This window comes from Hyperoodon ampullatus (assembly GCF_949752795.1).
Source record: "Hyperoodon ampullatus genome assembly, chromosome: X".
NCBI lineage: Eukaryota > Metazoa > Chordata > Mammalia > Artiodactyla > Ziphiidae > Hyperoodon > Hyperoodon ampullatus.
Window position 1 is genome coordinate 118,517,272 of NC_136913.1, and position 20,927 is coordinate 118,538,198.

The 20,927-nt window shown below is 37.8% G+C and overlaps 1 protein-coding gene across 1 annotated transcript in view; it reads left to right on the forward strand.

Annotated features, from left to right (window-relative positions):
• Positions 1-2,861: 2,861 nt before the first annotated feature.
• Positions 2,862-20,927, forward strand: part of LOC307069816 (sodium- and chloride-dependent neutral and basic amino acid transporter B(0+)-like) — a gene marked incomplete at both ends in the record, with an annotated part of 54,918 nt that continues 36,852 nt past the window's right edge. The window contains 7 exon segments of the mRNA XM_079728126.1: positions 2,862-3,033; positions 6,766-6,897; positions 8,700-8,861; positions 9,662-9,800; positions 10,954-11,086; positions 12,680-12,820; positions 17,620-17,852. Of these exon segments, the coding sequence (XP_079584252.1) occupies positions 2,862-3,033; positions 6,766-6,897; positions 8,700-8,861; positions 9,662-9,800; positions 10,954-11,086; positions 12,680-12,820; positions 17,620-17,852 (1,112 nt within the window).

Consider the following 20,927-nt stretch of genomic DNA (forward strand, 5'->3'; position numbering starts at 1 on the left):
TTTGTTGGCAGTCTGTATATCTTCTTTGGAGAAATGTCTATTTAGGTTTTCATACACTACCAAATGTAAAATAGATAGCTAGTGGGAAGCAGCTGCATAGCACAGGGAGATCAGCTCGGTGCTTTGTGACCACCTAGAGGGGTGGGATAGGGAGGGTGGGAGAGAGACGCAAGAGAGAGGAGTTATGGGGATATATGTATATGTAGAACTGATTCACTTTGTTATGCAGCAGAAACTAACACACCATTGTAAAGCAACTATACTCCAATAAAGATGTTAAAAATAAAATAAAATAAAATAGTATTTCTCCTGTGTGTCAGAAGATGCTGTTAATTTATTACCTCCCCTCCATTTCCACCCAGCTATAGGCAGTTACCCTGGTATAACTTTTATTAAAAGTTTTTTTTTAAAAGCAGGGGAAACTATACCCACCAGAACTGCCAGTCTTCTGTCTTGTTAGCTAGTATGAGGTGAAGAGCCTAGCCATTTTTGAAGGTTGTGCTCTTTTTTTTAATTTATTTTTTCTAAAGTTTAGCTGTTTTATTGACACAATGTTGTGTTAGTTTCTGTTGTACAGCAAAGTGATTCAGTTATATATATATATGTGTGTGTGTTTATATACATATATTTATGAACATATGCATATATTTATATATATATGTGTGTATATGTGTTCTTTTTCATATTCTTTTCCATTATGGCTTATCACAGGGTATTGAATATAGTTCCCTGTGCTATGCAGTAGGACCTTGTTGTTTATCCATTCCATATATAATAGCTTCCATCTGCTAACCCCAACCTCCCACTCCGTCCCTCCCCCACCTCCCTCCCCCTTGGCAACCACAAGTCTGTTCTCTATGTCTGTGAGTTTGTTTCTGTTTCATAGTTAGGTTCGTTTGTGTCAATATTTTAGATTCCACATATAAGTGATATCATATGGTATTTGTCTTTCTGTTTCTGACTTAGTATGATCATCTCTAGATTCATCCATGTTGCTGCAAATGGCATTTCATTCTTTTTTATGGCTGAGTAGTATTCCATTGTGTGTGTGTTTGTGTGTATGTGTGTGTGTGTGTATACCACATTTGTAGGACATACTCTTAAATAAGCTTTCTCTTGTCCTCCATGGCTGTTCTGACAGTTTTCTGGAAAGTTGGCTCATCCACTGATTTATGTAGTGAGTTCATTTGCTACATTTCCAGAGTAAAATGCATAATGTGCATTTCTGATTTACAGTCTGTGCTTTGTATCTATTTCTTCCAATCTAGAATTTGCTTCTTAGTTAAAAACATCATATTTCCAAGTTAGCAGAGAAATAGATGGAGCATATGCTGCTCCAAAACTTTAGGAGGGGCTATCTCACAACCACTGCTAGGGCTGTTTCGTCCCCAATCAGCTCATTCTAGAGGTGGTCAGCCTTGCCTAATTTGTGCATAAATGATTCCAGCACCCAAGCAGTACATACCATTTGGCCATTAAGATGGTCAAAAGCATCGATCAACCATTTGTGGTTCTGTTTTGCTTATCATATACACATGGCTTCACAGCGTAAAATGTAAAGTTACAAAGTAATTTTACAATTCCTTATATTTCATTTCATTTTGTCATATCACCAAGAGCCATTCATAAAAGAATCTTCATATTCCTATGGCTTAGCCCCTGGTGTTACACAGATCCTGCCTTAGCACTTTGGCTATTTAAAAAAAAAAATAGGCAATAACCCTCCTGGATTAGTGTCCTCTGAGGTGTTTCACTAGATTTGTCAAACTCGCCTTCCCCGTAATACTGCGAGGCTGATAGGTTGGAGGACTTTGGAAGGTGCATATGTGCACAGCCTTAAGCAAAATATACCCTCATTCACAATATTAATGACAAAAGGGAAACAAAATGGAATGATTCCATTTGCCTTCAAACCAGCAAAGGGACTCTGTTTCTGACCGGCTATGCTCAAGCCCTTGAAATCAAGGCTGCTAATGACAGTGGGACCAGAATTGTGTAAGGTGCTCACAGAGAAGATGCCGCCCACCCAGCCCAGGAGGCTGGCTGCCCAACGTCAAGGACAGAGCAGGTTGTGGCTGAAGTACGGGCTCTACCAGTGGCCACTTGGGCCCAAGGCAAGCTGCTTCTCCTCTCCAGGCTCCTTTTTCCGTAGCTGTAAAAGGAGAGTGTTGGGGTCCTCAGAATAAGTGGGTTTTGATAGGGAGATGACAGGTAAGAGGCTGTAGAGCATCGTGACAAAGAGCATGGGCTGTGTAGCCAGGCTGCCTGGCTCTGCCGTTTAGGAGTTGAGTGGCCTGAGGGAAGTTGCTCAAACACTCTGTGCCTTCAGTTTCTTCCTCCAGAGTAAACAGGAAGTTACAGTGCCTACTGCATAGCACTGTTAGAAGAGTCAAATGAACTCATACAGGGAAAGACCTTAGCACACAGGACCTGGCACATGGTAAACGCTCAATAAATTGTAGCTATTATTGGTGGTGGTCTGCAAGCTAAGAAAGATCCAGAACTTCTGATTAAGATAATGTCTGGTTCCAGAGTCCCACAAAGCCCAAAATATCAGGCACCCCCTTCCCAGTGGCCCTCAGCCACCCCACTGCTGAATACTAAGTCACCTAGCTGAGCCATGGGTGACTAGAAGGTTCCCCCTCCCTGCCCCCATCAGCACACACACCACATACACCCTAACGCCCCCATCCCTTCACAGTGCTTTACCCAAACCGAAAGGACGCCCACAGGCACCAAGCACACGCAGGTCCACCATATCACACTTCCACACGCGCACATCACTCAGCGCATGCTCTCACATACACACACATGCACAAAGTCTCGCTCTCTTGCTTGTTCCAGGACCATTAAAGGCAATCATGACATTTACAACATGTAGGCTTAGGATAGTGGCCCAAGCCTACGGTGTGTCCCAAGAGGCCGCCTCCGTCACAGCAGTCTGCGCCTCGCCTCTGTTAACAGCAGCCGTGTGCTCTGGCTGGGCTTGCACTGCCCCTGTGCTGCTGGCTGCCGAGCGCACGACCTCGCCTCGCACTCACTGACCGACTGAGACCGTCGTTACCTGAAGTTCAAAGCCCTTCTCTTTCTAACTCTGTATGGGCCCCAAATAACAAAAAGAGTCCCTTCCTGCATCACAATCACTGCCATAATTGCTGATTCAGAGGTCAGTGCAAAATTACAGCAAGAAACACGAGTGATTGGGCTTCCCTGGTGGCGCAGTGGTTGAGAGTTCGCCTGCCGATGCTGGATACTGGGACCTGAGGTCACCTCAATTACTTGCCAGACCAGCCAAATACTAGCCCAGACCACAGAAGATAACTGGGCCATCCTATGCAGGGGAAACGGGTTCGTGCCCCGGTCTGGGAAGATCCCACATGCCATGGAGCAGCTGGGCCCGTGAGCCATGGCCGCTGAGCCTGCGCATCCGGAGCCTGTGCTCCGCAACGGGAGAGGCCACAACAGTGAGAGGCCTGCGTACCGCAAACAAACAAACAAACAAAGAAACAAAAACGAAGTAGAAATGCTGTAAAAGTAGTTACCTACAAATTGTGAGTCTTGGCCAAATACCTCCTCCCTACCCCCGCTGCTATTTTAGGATTCACTCCAACCCTATTCACACTGGGATAGTTAATGTACATTTGTGTCACTGTACAGTTTAAAAGTAATTCCAGGGTCATTCCTCCACATAGTTCTCACAATAATTTTGTGCTATAGGTATTTTTAATACTGTGTCTACTTTTGGAAATGCAGAAACAGATTCAGATGTTAAGTAAACTCATTTGAAACTAGCAGCAAAAGCACGACTTGAACCCACAGAGTTTGAGTCCTGAGATAAACTGTCCCATTCCCTTACCCTCATCCCCATCCCCAGGACTTCTACCTACACTTGTGAGCCTCAAGTATATACTATTCTCCACCCAAGGAATTGAACAGTATATTTGGATTAGATAATGAGAGGGGATAGATACAGGAATCATGGTACTAGACAAGTTAGAAGCATTCAAGAAATTCAGGTAAATGTACAAAATGGCACTGAAGTAAAACGCAGAACTAAAAGCAATAGCCAGGGTAATCTCAAGATGAGTGTCAAAGTGTAATCCACTAACCGTGCTTGGGGAATAACTCAAATTTTCATATAGACAGGAAGGAGAGGAATTACATTTATACATTTTTCATATCAAACTTATTTCCCAATTATGAGTTCAGAGCTTAAAGATTTATTTAACGCGTATTTATTAAACACCCACATTAAGGGTGGGCACTGTGCTGTATTCTGGGAATATGAGTTTGAGCAAAAATAAAGTCTCGGGGCTTCCCTGGTGGCGCAGTGGTTGAGAGTCTGCCTGCCGATGCAGGGGACACGGGTTCGTGACCCGGTCCGGGAAGATCCCACATGCCGCGGAGCGGCTGGGCCCGTGAGCCATGGCCGCTGAGCCTGAGCATCCGGAGCCTGTGCTCTGCAACGGGAGAGGCCACAACGCTGAGAGGCCGGCATACCAAAAAAAAAAAAAAAGTCTCTGCTCACCTGGAATGTGCACTCTAGTGTGAGAGATAGACATTAATCAATCAAATACTCACAGAAATCATGTAAAAGTATTAATGAGATAAGTGATAACAAGAAGTACATGATGACACAGGAGCTTATACTAGGATATGAGATGTAAAGGAGAGTGAAGGTCCTGGCTTTATGGCCTACTCAATTGAATGGATGGGAAATAACCAAGTATGGGGGTGCTGATCATGAATTTGGTGTTGGACATGTTGAGTTTGAGGAGACTTTGAAACATAAAATAATTGATCTCAGGGAAATAAGTGAAAACATACATTTGTGAGGCATCTGCATATAAATGACAATTGAAGCTCTAGATGTGTAAGAAATTCCCTCATGTCAGTGTAGGGCGTACAAACTGAAAGAGAAGTAAGAATAGAGCATTGAAGGATTTAAATATTTAATAGTTGGGTGATAACACTTCCTTTGGCATGTAATTGTGGTTATATTAACATTTAATTTCTTATTTCATCAAATAAAATTGAGTGAAGCCCAGTAACATTGTCTCTAACAATAGAATTTTGAATTTTGATCTTACTGGTGCCCAAGGGAGCACCTCAAAGATTTTGGAAAATATTCCCATCATGCACATTGACTGTTGCTAACATTGACTTTTTCTGGCATTTTTTAAATTGTCATAAAGTATATAAAATATACAACTTAACATTTTAACCAATTTTAAGTGTACAGTTCTGTGGCAGTAGGTACATTCACATTGTTGTGCAGCCATCACCACCATCAATCTCCAAAACTTTTTCATCTTTCCCAACTGAAAATCTGTACTCATTAAACACTAGCTTCCTATTCTCCCCTCCACACATGCCCTGGAAACCACCATTCTACTGTTTGTCTCTATGAATTTGACTATACTACGTACCTTATATAAGTGGAATTATACAATATTCGTTGTGTTGTGACTGGTTTATTTCACTTAGCATAATGTCTTCAAGGTTCATCCATGTTGTAGCCCTTGTCAGAATTTCCTTCCTTTTAAAGCTGAATAATATTTCACTGCAACAATAACTTAAACAAAAAGAGTTGATTAAAAGACAAGCAATTCAGTGTGGGCACGGGAGATTCATAAACGTATTGGGAGCCCTGGTTTGTTATACTCTGTTGCTTTGTCATCTTCAACATACATCTTCCACCTCGTGGTCCAAGTTGCTGCTGAGCTGTTCTGTTACCAGGCTGGTGGAAACGTGAAGAAAGACGTGCCTCCTTTCTTTTAAGGACATTTCCCCAAAGCTGCACATGATACTACCACTCTCATTTAACTGGCCAGAATGTAGTCCTTATGAAATTGAAAGTTAATTCTGAATGCATCTCAGTTGTTCAGATTCTTCCACCAAAAATAATGTTTCTTATTAACGTTGAGTGAAGACCCTTATGACTATTTGGAGAATACTGAACTTAGCTGCAGTAACTTCCACTTTGAGCCACATTTAACATTTGAACCCTAAGTCTTAAAAACTGTTTTTTAAGGAGAAAGGAGGGAACTTAACTTTGAAAATATACTATGTGCCTGCCCATTTTGCCAAGTGTTTTCACATAGGGTCTATGATTTAACCCTTACCACAAACTGATGATTTGGCATTGTTCTTCCCATTTATGAGGAACCCAAGGTTAAGAGGTTAGGTAAACTGCCCCAGGTCACATAACTGGTATATGATGGAGCCAGGATATAAAGCTAGGGCTATCTAGCTCCAAAGCCTGTGATCATTCAACTTCTCTGGATTGCTTTTTATGGGCTATTGTTTTTTTTCTTTTTTTTTTGCGGCACGCGGGCCTCTCACTGTTGTGGCCTCTCCTGTTGTGGAGCACAGGCTCCGGACGCGCAGGCTCAGCGGCCACGGCTCACGGGCCCAGCCGCTCCGTGGCATGTGGGATCTTCCCGGACCGGGGCACAAACCCGTGTCCCCTGCATCGGCAGGCAGACTCTCAATCACTGCGCCACCAGGGAAGCCCCGGGCTATTGTTTTTAATAATCACAGCAACCTCATTAGGTAATACTAGCATCCCCGTTTCATGGATGAGGAATCCAAGATTTAGAGAATCAACTATTTTCTCACAGACAGTAGTAAATTTGGAGCTTAAACCCAGTACTCTCTGACTCCACTATATCAGAATGCTTTCAAAATGTTGTGCTAGTTGTCAAAGTGCCATCAAGATTTGGGCATATAATAGTGCTTTTGTTCTTTTTGTGTGTTTTCTAGGTGCCTTCTTGATACCTTATGTGATTATGCTAGCACTGGCTGGTTTACCTTTGTTCTTCCTAGAGTGTTCACTGGGACAATTTTCTAGCTTAGGTCCAGTTTCAGTTTGGAGGATTCTACCATTATTTCAAGGTTGGTATTAAAATGTTTTCCTTATTGTGCTTATTGGTCTATTCCTGCGTATAGCTGTCCTCATATTAAAGGCAAAAGGGCATACGTTGCTTTTCTGACTATTTGACACTGTCGAATTTAGAAATCAAATGTTAATTTATATTTCTCTTTAGCTTGGGCTGCAGATATGGTAGGGGTTAAGAAGGATATGAGAGAGTTGTAAAGGTGTCATTATTTTCCTGTTTTCACCTTTTGAATGCTCTTGGCACACAGTCTTGTGCATTAACTTTATGGCTCTGGTTTTTTTTCTACTTCACATGCGGCCTTTGTCTTCTTGCTTTTGCATATCCTTTAGAACGCCTCATTCAGAAGAGTTGAAGGGCAGGTCACTAGTTTTTCTTGGATGCTCCTCATGGAATAGGACACTAGGAGAGGTTTTTTTTTTAAATGCTTTCATTGTTATTAAACATCCAATAGCCTTTCTGTTTGAAGATTAGATATCATTTTCGTATGTGCTAGCTGCTGAAAACTACTTGTAAAGGCTTCAGTGTAACATCAAAAATGTATTTATAGCGAGGTGAATAGAATAGTGCTGGAATATTAAGGAAGCTACCTCAAAAGCTAGTCTTTTTTTTTCTTTGTTGATATGTCTCTTTGATCTTTTTTTAAAAACATCTTTATTGGAGTATAATTGCTTTACAGTGGTGTGTTAGTTTCTGCTTTATAACAAAGTGAATCAGTTATACATATACATATGTTCCCATATCTCTTCCCTCTTGCGTCTCCCTCCCTCCCACCCTCCCTATCCCACCCCTCTAGGTGGTCACAAAGCACGGAGCTGATCTCCCTGTGCTATGCGGCTGCTTCCCACTAGCTATGTATTTTACGTTTGGTAGTGTATATATGTCCATGCAACTCTCTTCCTTTGTCACAAAAGCTAGTCTTAACATAGGAGTTACATTCAATATGCTTGCTGTATTTTGAAACTACTGAGTTAAAGGAATTTCAGAAGTTTAAATTTCGATTGTTACTGAATTATTGAATTTTCTTTACATGCACTTGTAGAAATGCTGTACACTTTCCTTTTAGGACATTCATTCAGAGGATTTATCTTCTACTTGTCAAAATGTTGGTTTATATATGTCCATGCCACTCTCTCACTTGGTCCCAGTTTACGTAAAATAGCTAGCTAGTGGGAAGCAGCCACATAGCACAGGGAGATCAGCTCCGTGCTTTGTGACCACCTAGAGGGGTGGGATAGGGAGGGTGGGAGGGAGGGAGATGCAAGAGGGAGGAAACATGGGGATATATGTATATGTATAGCTGATTCACTTTGTTATAAAGCAGAAACTACTACACTACTGTAAAGCAATTATAATAAAGATGTTTTTAAAAATGCTGGTTTATAGATGAAGAGGGAAGTATTGGTCAGCGAGTCGATAGGATATGAGCTTTGAATAGTTTTTTTTTTTAGTAGTATCCACTCTGACCAGAATTTATAGACTTAATAAGAAAGAATAATGAACATGGTTTTCCCTTATGTGAATTCGATGGCTTAATACAGGTCTTTGATCTTAGAACCTTTTTCTGATCAACTAAAAAACTGTCTCAGAAAGTCAATCATCAAAATAATTTTGACAAGAAAGCTACTCAGACAGTAGTACTGCCTCCCCACATAAAAAAAAAAAAGAGAGAGAGAGAGAAAACATTGTTTGAAACAATTTTCTCATTTTAAAATAGATTTTGTGGAAATTGAGATGCAGCTTTATGAATTAGGAAAACAAATTTCACTTGTTTTTTATTTTAATTGTTCTCTTTTCCAGGTGTGGGGATTACAATGGTCCTGATATCCATTTTTGTGACAATGTATTATAATGTCATAATTGCCCATAGTCTTTACTACATGTTTGCTTCTTTTCAACGTGAACTACCATGGAAAACTTGTTCTTATTGGGCAGATAAAACCTGTAGCAGATCTCCTGTAGGTAAAATTCATTTATTTATTTAAAAAATATTATTAACTCTGCATCATTCTTTTATATTTTCTAAGAAGATTAAAGGGTTAAATCATTTTCTAACCAATTTAGGTTCAATTTTAAGTGAGCCATAGGTTATTGATAAAAGCAGAATAAAGCATGTATAACCTGAAAATTGATTAATGCAATATGTTAATTTCTGAAGGCACCCAGTAAGGCTAAACCACTACTTGGAGTACTTCTTGCAGGCCTAAGTTGTGGGCATCAAGAAAAGGAAGAAAATGGGAAAGTGGTAAGAGAGAAAAGCACTATTTATGATAGTAGTAGTGTTTCAGTTGATGGTTGAATGTTGCTAATCTTTGGGACAATGTAGCATCCATATTGTAGACTATTACCACTGGGATTGCCTGTGTATATTGGAGGATAAAGTGATAAAGATTTAACACTTCTTAGGAATTTAAAGGTGTCATTTATCTATATAGGTTAAATAAGTCCACATATGAAAAGTTCCTTAGAGCACTAAGACCCAACTGAAATGATTGTTACTCTATAGCTGTTATTACTCTAAATAGAACCACAATTTAAAAAGGCAGATATTTTCATACTCACCCCCAGCTTAGTAGTAGAGAGGATTTCAGATGCTGAATGTGCATGGCTTATTCCATTTGTAAGATTTCTACTCCACCTTCACCAAGTAACAATTTAGACAGTACTTTAAATATTTCATCATTAAAATTTTTTTTTCCAGGTAAGTACACTTCTAAAACTAAGTATGTGTCTGTGTATGTATTCTTTTTTCTAATTTTTAGTGACACATTGTAATGTGAGTATAAAGCTAGGTGAAATCTTCCAAGTGAATAAAAGCTGGGTAGATGCCAACAATTTTACCTGCATCAATGGAAGTGAAGTTTATCAGCCAGGGCAGCTTCCCAGTGAACAATATTGGAAGTGAGTACAGTAAATTATCTACATCTTAAACGGATGTTATTAAAAATGTTTATAACCATAAAATATTGATCCGCTTTTTTCTTAACTCATATAAGTAGAAAAAAAGGGGGGGAGTCAAGTCAGAGCAAATTATACTTCATTTGACTCAAATGTTTACCTAGCCTGTGTGAGTAGTAGTAGCCTGCAAAATTAGCTCATAGTTAATAGATTGTCATTTATAAATTAGTTATTAAATGGGCACAATGTTCTCAGTGATGATTTATACAGTGTTTATTAGCTATAAGCTAGGGTATTGCTTTGAGGGAAAAATATGCAACTTTTAGACTCTAATGAGCAAGTTCTAATGATAAACAGTTGGGTGATGAGTAATATTGGGGGCAAAATTGCTATTTAAGGCTGAGATTCTTCATTATCCATTTTGCTTATAATTGTCATTATATGGTAAAAATAGATGTTTGGGGTTATATTTGCTTTTATTAATTTTAACTGAGCTCTCTTTTATCTCCTTACTGTATACCTATCTTTTACCCTTACATAACTTCTTTGACTATTGCTGTAATGAGCTCTTCCTCAGCTCCATGTTGTTGCTCTTTGTGACCCTTTTAAAATTTGGACCTTGAAATGTTCCAAATATCAAGCTAAGAATTAAAATCCTAGATCCATATATGTCCCTAGTGGAAATCATGGAATTATACCTTTGAAAAAGGTATAAATAATGGGACCATTTAGGTTTGATAACTACAAGTATGATGAATAAGAAAATATTTAATACAATTTAAATGTTTTCTCCATCACTTGAACTTGAGAAAAAACTACCGTAACAAGTAAAATGAAATAATCTGATGTAAGGTTAAATTCTTTCCATACAGGGGCTTTGAAATATTAGGGGAAAATCATAGCTAAAGGAATGAGTGGGTCTTTTATTTTGGGGTTTGGAACTTTGGATTGGCTGCAGTTGACCAGAAAGTTCAGAGCCTAATTTTTCACTGAACTATGTTTGCCCCTCCATACAATTGTATCAATAAAAGACTCACACAACACTGATGTATTAATAAAGTACTCATGAAGCTTCTCCCTGGATGAAAGATATTAAAAAATTCAATGTATTAAGACAAGTGATTGTGTGTTCATCAAAGGGCTTATGTGTTTTCAGTAATGTGGCGCTCCAACGGTCAAGTGGATTGGATGAGACTGGAGTCATTGTGTGGTATTTAGCACTTTGTCTTCTTCTGGCCTGGCTCATAGTTGGAGCAGCACTATTTAGAGGAATTAAGTCTTCTGGGAAGGTAATTTAGAAAACACATTAGACAGTGATGTAGCTGTTTTCCAATTTCATTGTAGTTCAATGCCAGGTAGTACCAAATGCATGTTTTTTCTATGATGGGAACATTCAAATGTGTGAAAAGCTTTCTAAGTAGGCAGCCTCGCTCTAAGAAAATACATAAGAACCCTGCTATTGTTAAAAATAAAACAAAACAAGCAAAAATTAGTACTAGATGTGTGCAATTTCTCTAAACTTGGGCCCTTCTAGCTGATACAGCATTCTGAGGCTTGGGAGTATTTCTGTCCTACTATAATAAAGAAGCATCTTGAATGGAATTATGTATTGCAATGTTTGGTTTGGAAAGTTTAGATCCTTGTTATATATGTTATATAGGGTGTCAGTGTCAGGATTCCCCTTGTTAGAGAGAGAAGGAAAAAAAACTATACCATTGTTCTCTTAAAGCTTGCCAAAATTGACTCAGAACCTTGTCTCAGCAGAGTCCTCTTCTGAAAAACATTTCCCACTTCATTGTTTTATTTTTTAAACTCTCAGAGAACATTGTGGCAATTTCAGAGAACAGTATGAAATTTTCTCTGTGAGCAGTTGGACAGTACTCAGAAAAGTAAATGTGTATGTGTTTGTAACTACTAGACTGAAATTTCCTTAAAGACAGACGACAGGAATAACTGTGGATACTATCTTTGTGTTCTGGTACAATATCTAGCACAGTCAATTAATGTTACATTGTAATGAGACATGCTGTTAGGTCAGAAAAACACAGTGAACATCACAAAGTCAGTGGAAACTTTCCAAAATAATGTTGCAATTGCACATTTTTGAAACCTTTGGCTCCTTTTTGATGTTAATATTGAAAGAATCCATTAAAAGCCATTTACCCACGCAATTAATTTTTATTGGTCTCTGGATGACTTGTTTAAATCATCTCCTTGGGCATATTGTCAAACATAGGACATCTATGGACCAAAGAAATCATCCACATTAATGAAAAGCCAGCCTCAAAGGCAGTCTGCTCATCTGGAACCATGTATTATCCAGGACACAAGCAGTTCACACGTATATATGTGTGCTATCAAACTCTCTTAATGGTAGCTTTAAGGATAATAATAGCAAGTGTTGATTAAGTATTCACTTAATCAACTTTCGTGGGATTTGGACACCTACTAGGAGATTTTCCTTCTCCTTGGGGATTGAGTATCATTGCAGGGTTTAAAATCATTTCCCTTCCCACATCAATGCAGTAATTTACCAAGAGGTGCTATTCAGTCCCCTCAGACATTTATTAGGATACATTTAGGAAGGCACTCGATCTAGATTCCAAGTCACCATTGCTAATGTATTGAGTATTTACAACACAAACCTGGTAAATATTGCTTCATACATCAGAGTGTTTTGAAAGTGGATCATTTGAGAGTGGTGAGAACAGAAAGAGAAAGTTATGCCCACATTGGTATTAGTATTATCGGACATTAATAACCTAATGAAATCTTTGATACTTCATTTTACTAATTTCAACTGGCTAATAACTTTATTTTTATATAATTATACACCATGATTTAAAAAAATAACATTAACTTTTGGTTGTTCTTCTTGGTAGGTGGTATATTTTACAGCTATTTTCCCCTATGTTGCCTTGCTCATCCTGCTGATCCGAGGGGCAACTCTGGATGGTGCATCAAAAGGCATTTCATACTATATTGGAGCACAGTCAAATTTTACAAAACTTAGGGAAGCTGAGGTAAGACAATTTGGATTTCAAATTATCTGAGGAGGTAAAACTTAAAAGCCAATATTGAAAATCTTTGATTGCCATTGAGTGTCATAATATAGTAGCTTGCAAAAGAATATGTACTTAAGTTTATTAGTGTTTCCGTCCCCTAGGATGTCTGATTTAACTATTGAACATGGCACTAATGCTCTCTTATTGGAAGTGAGACAATCATTTTTAGCAATAGGATTTTCAAAGTCATTTTATTCAAACTGATTCTATTTGACCAAAAGGATTTGGGGCTTATTAATCTGAAAAAGAATATGTCATGCATGAATACCCACAAATTGATGACTAGGGCTATGTGACTTATCAGATAAACTCGTAGTAGATTTAAAGATTATAGCTGATGGTTTAATGGTCTAATATAAATTTTAATTGTCTTCAAAAGTTAGTATCAAAAGTTAATATTATGAAGTTAAAACATAAATTTGAAATGGATGAAGCATTCCATAAACAAAACTGTTACTTGTACCAGACACATAAATACGTGCCATGAATATGAATTGGTAACCCCTTATAATATTAGTCCATCTCCAGACAATGGCTGTGTGTATCATAGGTACATAACATCTTTTACAATTTTTACTGCAGACAGCATTGTCAGTAAGTGTACTCTATATACTATGCTTCTATTGATACAGCCTAATAACAGTTTCACTTTTTTAGTAGTCATGTCACATTCTTGGAACACATTAAGCTTCTGGTCAGGTAAAACCCCACGATATTACATTAAAATCAAGAAACACTATAATATCTAACGTATTAGTAGTGTTAGCCAAAATGGATATTAGTTTTAGTTTGCTATGGTATTCTTTGTGGAACTCATGCTAATTTCCAGCAATTGTGACTTTCTAAATACTCACAGTCCGGATATTTAATTATTTGTTGTAGAACATTTCTGGTAAGCAAGTCAAATTTATCAGTTTTTAGTCATGGAAATCCATCCTTTACCTTTTTGAAAATTTAGAGGTCAATCTCTGGCCTTCAGTTACCTTCTGTGTGTCCAAATAATTTTCACTCAATAATTAACCAAAAAACCCTAAATTATTTTAGAACCATGAACTTTTGTTGTTTATGTGCTGGAGAGTAACATAGTTTGATGTGTCCCTAGGCCACTGTTGATTTCTTCATTTATCTTGGGCCTCATATCTTTTAATCTTGTCTGTTAGTCTCTTTCCATCTAGACCATTTTTGGTAATGGATGAGAAGCAAATAAAATGGAAGTTGGGACTCACCATCTTCCCTCTGTTAGGTTATTAAACAAGATAAAATATGTTAATGTTCTTTGAAATGGTAAACCGTTATATAAATATGAGGACACAAGTATTTTAATTATTGCTGTTATATAATACTGTATTATTGTAGATGCAACATTTTCCCTAAGAAGTGGACCCTCCATTTTCTTTAAACCTCATAACTTGGAGCACAGTTGAAAAACCCCTTTGATATTCCTTTAAGTGGCTTTTACAAGCCTCAGATCACCTGGGCTTTATAGCTCCATGAAACTATCCAGAAAATTTTATATGACTATTTCTTACTGGTCTGTGTTCGGTGTCTCTATTGTCTTTAAAACATCAGAGCTAAGCCTAAAGCTCCTTATGAAACATACAGTTTAATTATCCTACCTCCTCTCCCCAACACAAACACTACCCTCATGCCTTCTTTGGGTTTGCTGGCAATGAGAATTTTTTCTTAGATGTTTTTTATTCCTCTCCAATCCATATTCTAAACATGCAATCATAAGTATATATTTTTTCCTTTTCTTTAAGTATTTGAACTCTACTGATATCTCTAGGAGAGTAGAGAACCATAGAAATTTATAGCTAGAGGGGCCTCCAGTGACTATTTTACTAACTCCGTCATTTTACAGTGATGAAGTTGAGACCCAGGAAGAGTCACATTTAATTAAATCTACATAACCTGCTTTTGCATCTTGAATTAAGGTTTCCTAATCACTCAACTAATAATCTTGTATATAGCTATGAGATGGGTAGATACAGAGAATATAACTATGTTTGGAACTATATTTCACTTTTATTTGCAGCCTAAGTACATCATGGTATGCAGTAGCATTCTTATACAACCCAGACCTGCCACACGACCTCCAGCCTCCTTCCCCCAACTCACATATGCATACATAATGTATCAAGTCAAAGCAGCTGAGAGACCAACATAAGCCTGTTGTTCATTTCTTAATATGTACAACCGCCTAAGAAATAAAAGAGCATTTTTTTCTCACATGATTTTGTTATATATAAGTGAACTAACCGTGATCTAGCTGTCTATCTATCCATCTATTTATCCATCCATTTTACTTCCTACTGGCTTCCTGCCAGTATATATATTATATATATATTTCACTTCTATATAACAAAATCATGTGAGAAATAAAATGTAATAATAATCTAACATCAAGCTGTATTCTGAAGACCTAGTAAGTATTTATTTCACTCCTAACAACTTTATTTCAATTGAAATTGGAAATAGATTACATATCTTTCAAGGAGAAAATTATTGTTTTTAACTTCCACAAAAGAAACTGAGTATCAATTTATGTTTCTTTTCCATAAAAACAATAATAGTTATCACTGAGTATCCTACTAATTGCTTTACATATGTTATCTCATTTAATTCTCATATCCTTCCTAGGACATATAATTATTACTACTATTATTATCATCATCATCATCTCTACTTTATAGATGATGAAACAGGCTTGAAGATGTTAAATAAATCAAATTCAATGAAAGTGAGATGTACTGGATTTAGGCTTCATTCTTTTTGACTCCAGAGCAAGAACTGTTAGTCAGCATGTTATACGGCTTGCCTTCCACTGACCAGTCCTGTTTTCAGATGGACTAAAAGCACACTTTTGCCTACATATGTGCCAGCCCTATTATGTGTAGTCTTCACAATTAGATTTTTCTTTGGGGTAATGTTATATCTACAGAATTTTACTATTAAAATGGATTTACATAGGTTTGTTTCTAAGATTTATTATTGTCCTTTAGCAGAGACATAGGAGGGGCAAATTGTGAAAGGGGGAATGATAAAGGGGTCGAATTAGATGGAGAGATGAGGCCAGCCACGTGAGGCTCTAATCAAAACATGGAATGAGGGTACTGGATGACTGAGGGGATGCCTAAATGTATCATCATTCTTCAAAAACTGCCTAGTACCACCCTTGTTAAGAATTAATGTTTTTATTGTCCCCAAGTTGATATGTGGAGTAAATAGAATTGCAACCAAATTCCCAGCACCGTTTCCATGGAACTTGAAAATTTATTCTAAAATTTATGCAAAGGAGAAAAGGCAAAAAAGCAAGGTGTTTCTGAGGAAGTGAGGAAGACTTGTCCTACCAGATATGAAACAATATTATAATGCTATAGGTATAAAAACAATGTGGTGTTAGCCTAGGTATAGACATACAGACCTGTGGCACAGAATAGTAATCTCGGAAACAGATTCATGAACCTATGGAACTTGATATGTGGCAGAGGTGGGGATGCAGGTCAGTGGGAAAGGGATGGACTATCCAATTGATATAAAATTGATATCCAAATGATATAATTGAAAATATCAATTATCTTTGGACATAATTGATAATATCAATTATCTTCAGATAATTGATATTCCATTTAGAAAACAGTGTGTTGGGATTTCTAATTTAATATGCATAATATCAATTTCAGGTGAACTGAAAACTTAAGGATATAAGCAAAACTTTAAGTCTTTTAGAAGAAGATATAGGATAGTAGCTTTATGACCTTGGGCTAAGGATTCTTTTTTTAAGTCAGAGAAATCAAGAACAATACATAAAAGCAAAGATGAATACCTTCAGTTACATTAAAACAAAATCTTTGGTTCGTCAAAGGACACAATGTTAAGAGGTGAAAAATATAAGCCACAAATTGGGAGAAAAAAACTAACATATATAACAGCTAAAGGATTAGAATCTGAACTACATAAAGAATTCCTAGAGCTCAAATAAGGCGAATAACCCAAACAAAAAATTGGCAAAAAGTATGAACAGGAATTTCACAGGAAAAGACTATGGAATATATATATACACATAAAAACATGCTAAACCTTATAAAGTACTTAGGGTTATCAAAACTCATTTCACAGCCACTCGTTTGGACAGTATTAAAAATTCTGACCAGTGTTGGCAAGGATGTAGGGGAATGGGAACTCTCATACCAGCTGGTGGCAGTGCAAAGTGATGCAACTACTTTGGAGCACAATTTGGCAATATTTAGTGGGGCAATACAGCAGTGGAAAAAAATGTTCAGAACTACATACATTTAATTGAACCATATGAATTTGCCTATATTCTTTCATTTTTGACTTACAAAATTGAAATTTCATGTGGTTCAATTTGATAATGGATAAATCTCATACACTACTGAATGTAAAAAGCAGGTTGTATAAGTTTCTATGCTTTAAGAAAACTTTTCTATAAACTCAGAAACATGTAAAGCTAAATGCCATATTGTTTAGGTTAGTAAAAATATAAAGAAAATTGAAGAAATGATAAACACAGAAGTCAGGATAGCAGTTACCACTGAGGTTGGAAGAGTGATATGATCAGGAAGGGGCACAGGGAGGCTTTAATAGACTAGTAACATTTTATTTCTTAAGCTGAGTAGTGGGTACTTGGGTATTTATTTTGTTCTTGTATGAATATTTATTCATTTGTATATATGAAATATTTTATACAAATGAAAAATTAAGAGTGTGTTTTTAAATATTATTTTCTCTTGTAGGTTTGGAAAGATGCTGCCACACAGATATTTTATTCCTTGTCAGTGGCTTGGGGTGGTTTAGTTGCTCTGTCATCTTACAATAAGTTCAATAACAACTGCTTCTCAGATGCCATTGTAATTTGTTTGACAAATTGCCTCACTAGTGTGTTCGCTGGATTTGCTATTTTTTCTATATTGGGACACATGGCTCATATATCTGGAAAGGAAGTCTCTCAAGTTGTAAAATCAGGTATGTAATGCTATATATTATTAACTTTGATTAACTCAATATAGCTCATTTAAGAAACACTGATACATTTTACAGCAATTAAAGCACTCAAGATTTAGGGTATTGTGTTTTCTTTCTCATTTCATCTTATATAACTTGAATGTTTTAATGATTTAATAATTCTTAGATGATCTCAGAAACAGCAGTATATTACAGAACACTTGTTTAAGAATATCTTTTCCAAATTTTGTTTAGTCCTTAATAGGAAATACTTACTGCACAATTGCAAATATCAGGCATCATGCTATGCACTTTACATGCATTATCTTCATTTGTGTGTATGTATATCTATATACACATACATATATATATACATGTGTGTGTTAATATGTATATATGAATATATGAGAGACTATATATAAAAATTAATCCACGTAAAATTACACTATTAGGTCTGAATTTTTAAAACGCACAAATATCATACAGATAGAAACACAACTGACTTGAGTATACAGCTGTGTCCAACTTGAAAGGAATCTGATTAGTGAACTTCCTAACTTTAAAGACATTAACTAGGGATGCTTAATTATCTGGCTAAAGATTCTCAGGAACAGAGTTCTAGGGTTGTTTTAAGTAGGACTTTCTTATTAAATTTCTATTTATGGTTAGTATCATTTGATGGAGAGATTGATGAATGAGAATAGAATGTTAGGACTAGAAAGTCTTTGGAGATCATCTAGTATCCAGCTCCTCATTTACAGAGGAGTGGATTGATGCACAGAAATGTTATGTCTTGCAGAAGATCGAATCATTAGGAAGTGGCAGAGCCTAGGCTAGAAGCTAATTACCCTGACTCCTAGATCAGTCCTCTGGGAGGTTGGAGAAACTTAAAATACTTAAAACTGAGTATCATATAACATGACTGAAATTTTTTAATAAAGCATCTCTAAAGGTAACATACATCAAATAGAATGAATTGGGCGATTTGGATTCACATGTATACACTGATGTATATAAAATTGATGACTAATAAGAACCTGCTGTATATAAAAAAGTGCCTTCTTGATAAAATGTTTAAAATAAGTAAAAAATAAAAACAAACAAAAAAACAAATAGAAAATAAGATTCAATTTATAGTTTCATTACATACAATTTTGCAGGTATCCATATAATAATTAAAACGGCACTAAAATTACACCCATTACCTTGTAATAACCTATAATGGAGTATAATCTGCAAAAAATACTGAATCACTATACTGTATATCTTTTTTTCTTTTTCTATTGGGCTTTCATTCCTTTCCCAGTGAAATATATATTAGCAACATAATCAGTTCTTTAAATGTGGGCCTCTCACTGTTGTGGCCTCTCCCATTGCGGAGCACAGGCTCCGGACGCGCAGGCTCAGCGGCCATGGCTCACGGGCCCAGCCGCTCCGTGCCATGTGGGATCTTCCCAGACCGGGGCAGGAACCCGTGTCCTCCTGCATCGGCAGGCGGACTCTCAACCACTGTGCCACCAGGGAAGCCCTCTCCTCCCCTTTTTAAATAATAATTCATTTATAATTAAACACGTATAATCAAATGAATCCACTCAAAGTGCCTTTAATGATTGCCTCCAGTGTCATTACATTCTGTAGGCTTGTTAGTGGAGTTCCGGTTAACTTAATGCAGGATTTAAACCCTTAGTAACTAGGAATCGTTCCAATTCAGCCACATTGTATTCCACGATGCTGAGGTTTACAAATATTTTCCACTCCATGGCTATCGAGTTTTGGAGATTAATAGCCCATTGACAGTTGACTGAAAGACACTTATCAGTATTGCTCTTAGTTGACTGAGTGGAAGAGGATGATCTCACCAGCACAAGAGAAGTCGATTTTGATGACATTTCACCAGTGTTCCTCTTTTTCTTGTTTTTAGTTTCTTCCGCTCCGCGGCATGCAGGATCCTCTTGGACCTGGGCGCGGACCGGGGCGCGGAGGGAAGCGCGGACCGGGGCACGGACGGGAGCGCGCACCGGGGCGCGGACGGAGGCGCGGACCGGGGCGCAGACCCGTGTCCTGCGCCACATGGGAAGCCCCACCAGTGTTTCTCTGTAAGGGAAGGAAATTATACAAATGTAGTTTATTGAGTTTAGTAATATCCACATACCACCAAATAACATCCTTAGTCTTGGTTTACCAAAATGAACTGATGGTCCTCCCCCAAGATTAAAAATCTGTTGAATGAATACACTGATTTGGAAATATGCCCTTCCCAAACACAGACTGAGGAAAAAAAAATTAAAGTAGCCTTTTAATGCCCAAATGCCATACCCTTGGCTTACATTTCTTGGGCAATCTAGTAGGTCTATACTTGGATCCTGTCTGATTCCTATCTAAAGGCACTTCACTTGGAACTTTAAATATCACCGGGAAACCCACATTTTGACCTTAATTACTTGTGAATGCCCCCAAAAGCTCCTATAAAGATGGCTGAAACGGCAAATACAAGGGAGGAAGAGGCAAACAGAAACACATGTGGCAGTAGAAGCCAAAGAAGAGAGAAAGTACAGATTCTTAAAATGGGAGTTGGTGCTGGGGAGTGGGTGCTTTCTGCTGTACTTTTCAGGTGGGTGAAAAGCTGACCATATCACTTAGTGACTTGGGGCTTTTTATAACATACTTCAGCTGTGGAACCACTGGTCAATATGAGAGAAGTGTGCGGGTAAAAACTCAACATCTGGGGCTCTTTCAAAAGAAAAAGGAATGAGGTGACCTCCCCCTTACTCTTATTTTACTATCTTTCTACTCTCTTAAACACGGCCCCTCCCCAGTCCACGTATTCATCGAGCTTCATCTAATTCCAATTGCTCTTGTACACTTTACCTGAAACAAGGTTTTCCAGAAGACAAACGTGAAGGCGAACAGAAAGCAGCTCACTAGCAGGAACAGGACTCCGCTCATGGCTCCTCTACGGCCTCTTCACTTTTCTGGGGCACCAAAGCACTCAGCTGGCGCTTGGGAAGCAGGGGGCTGCTAGCCGCCCAGACCACGGAAGCCGCTGACCAGTACGCTAAGGGCGCCGCACCGCCTGGTGCGACTGGGACGCGCGGCAGCG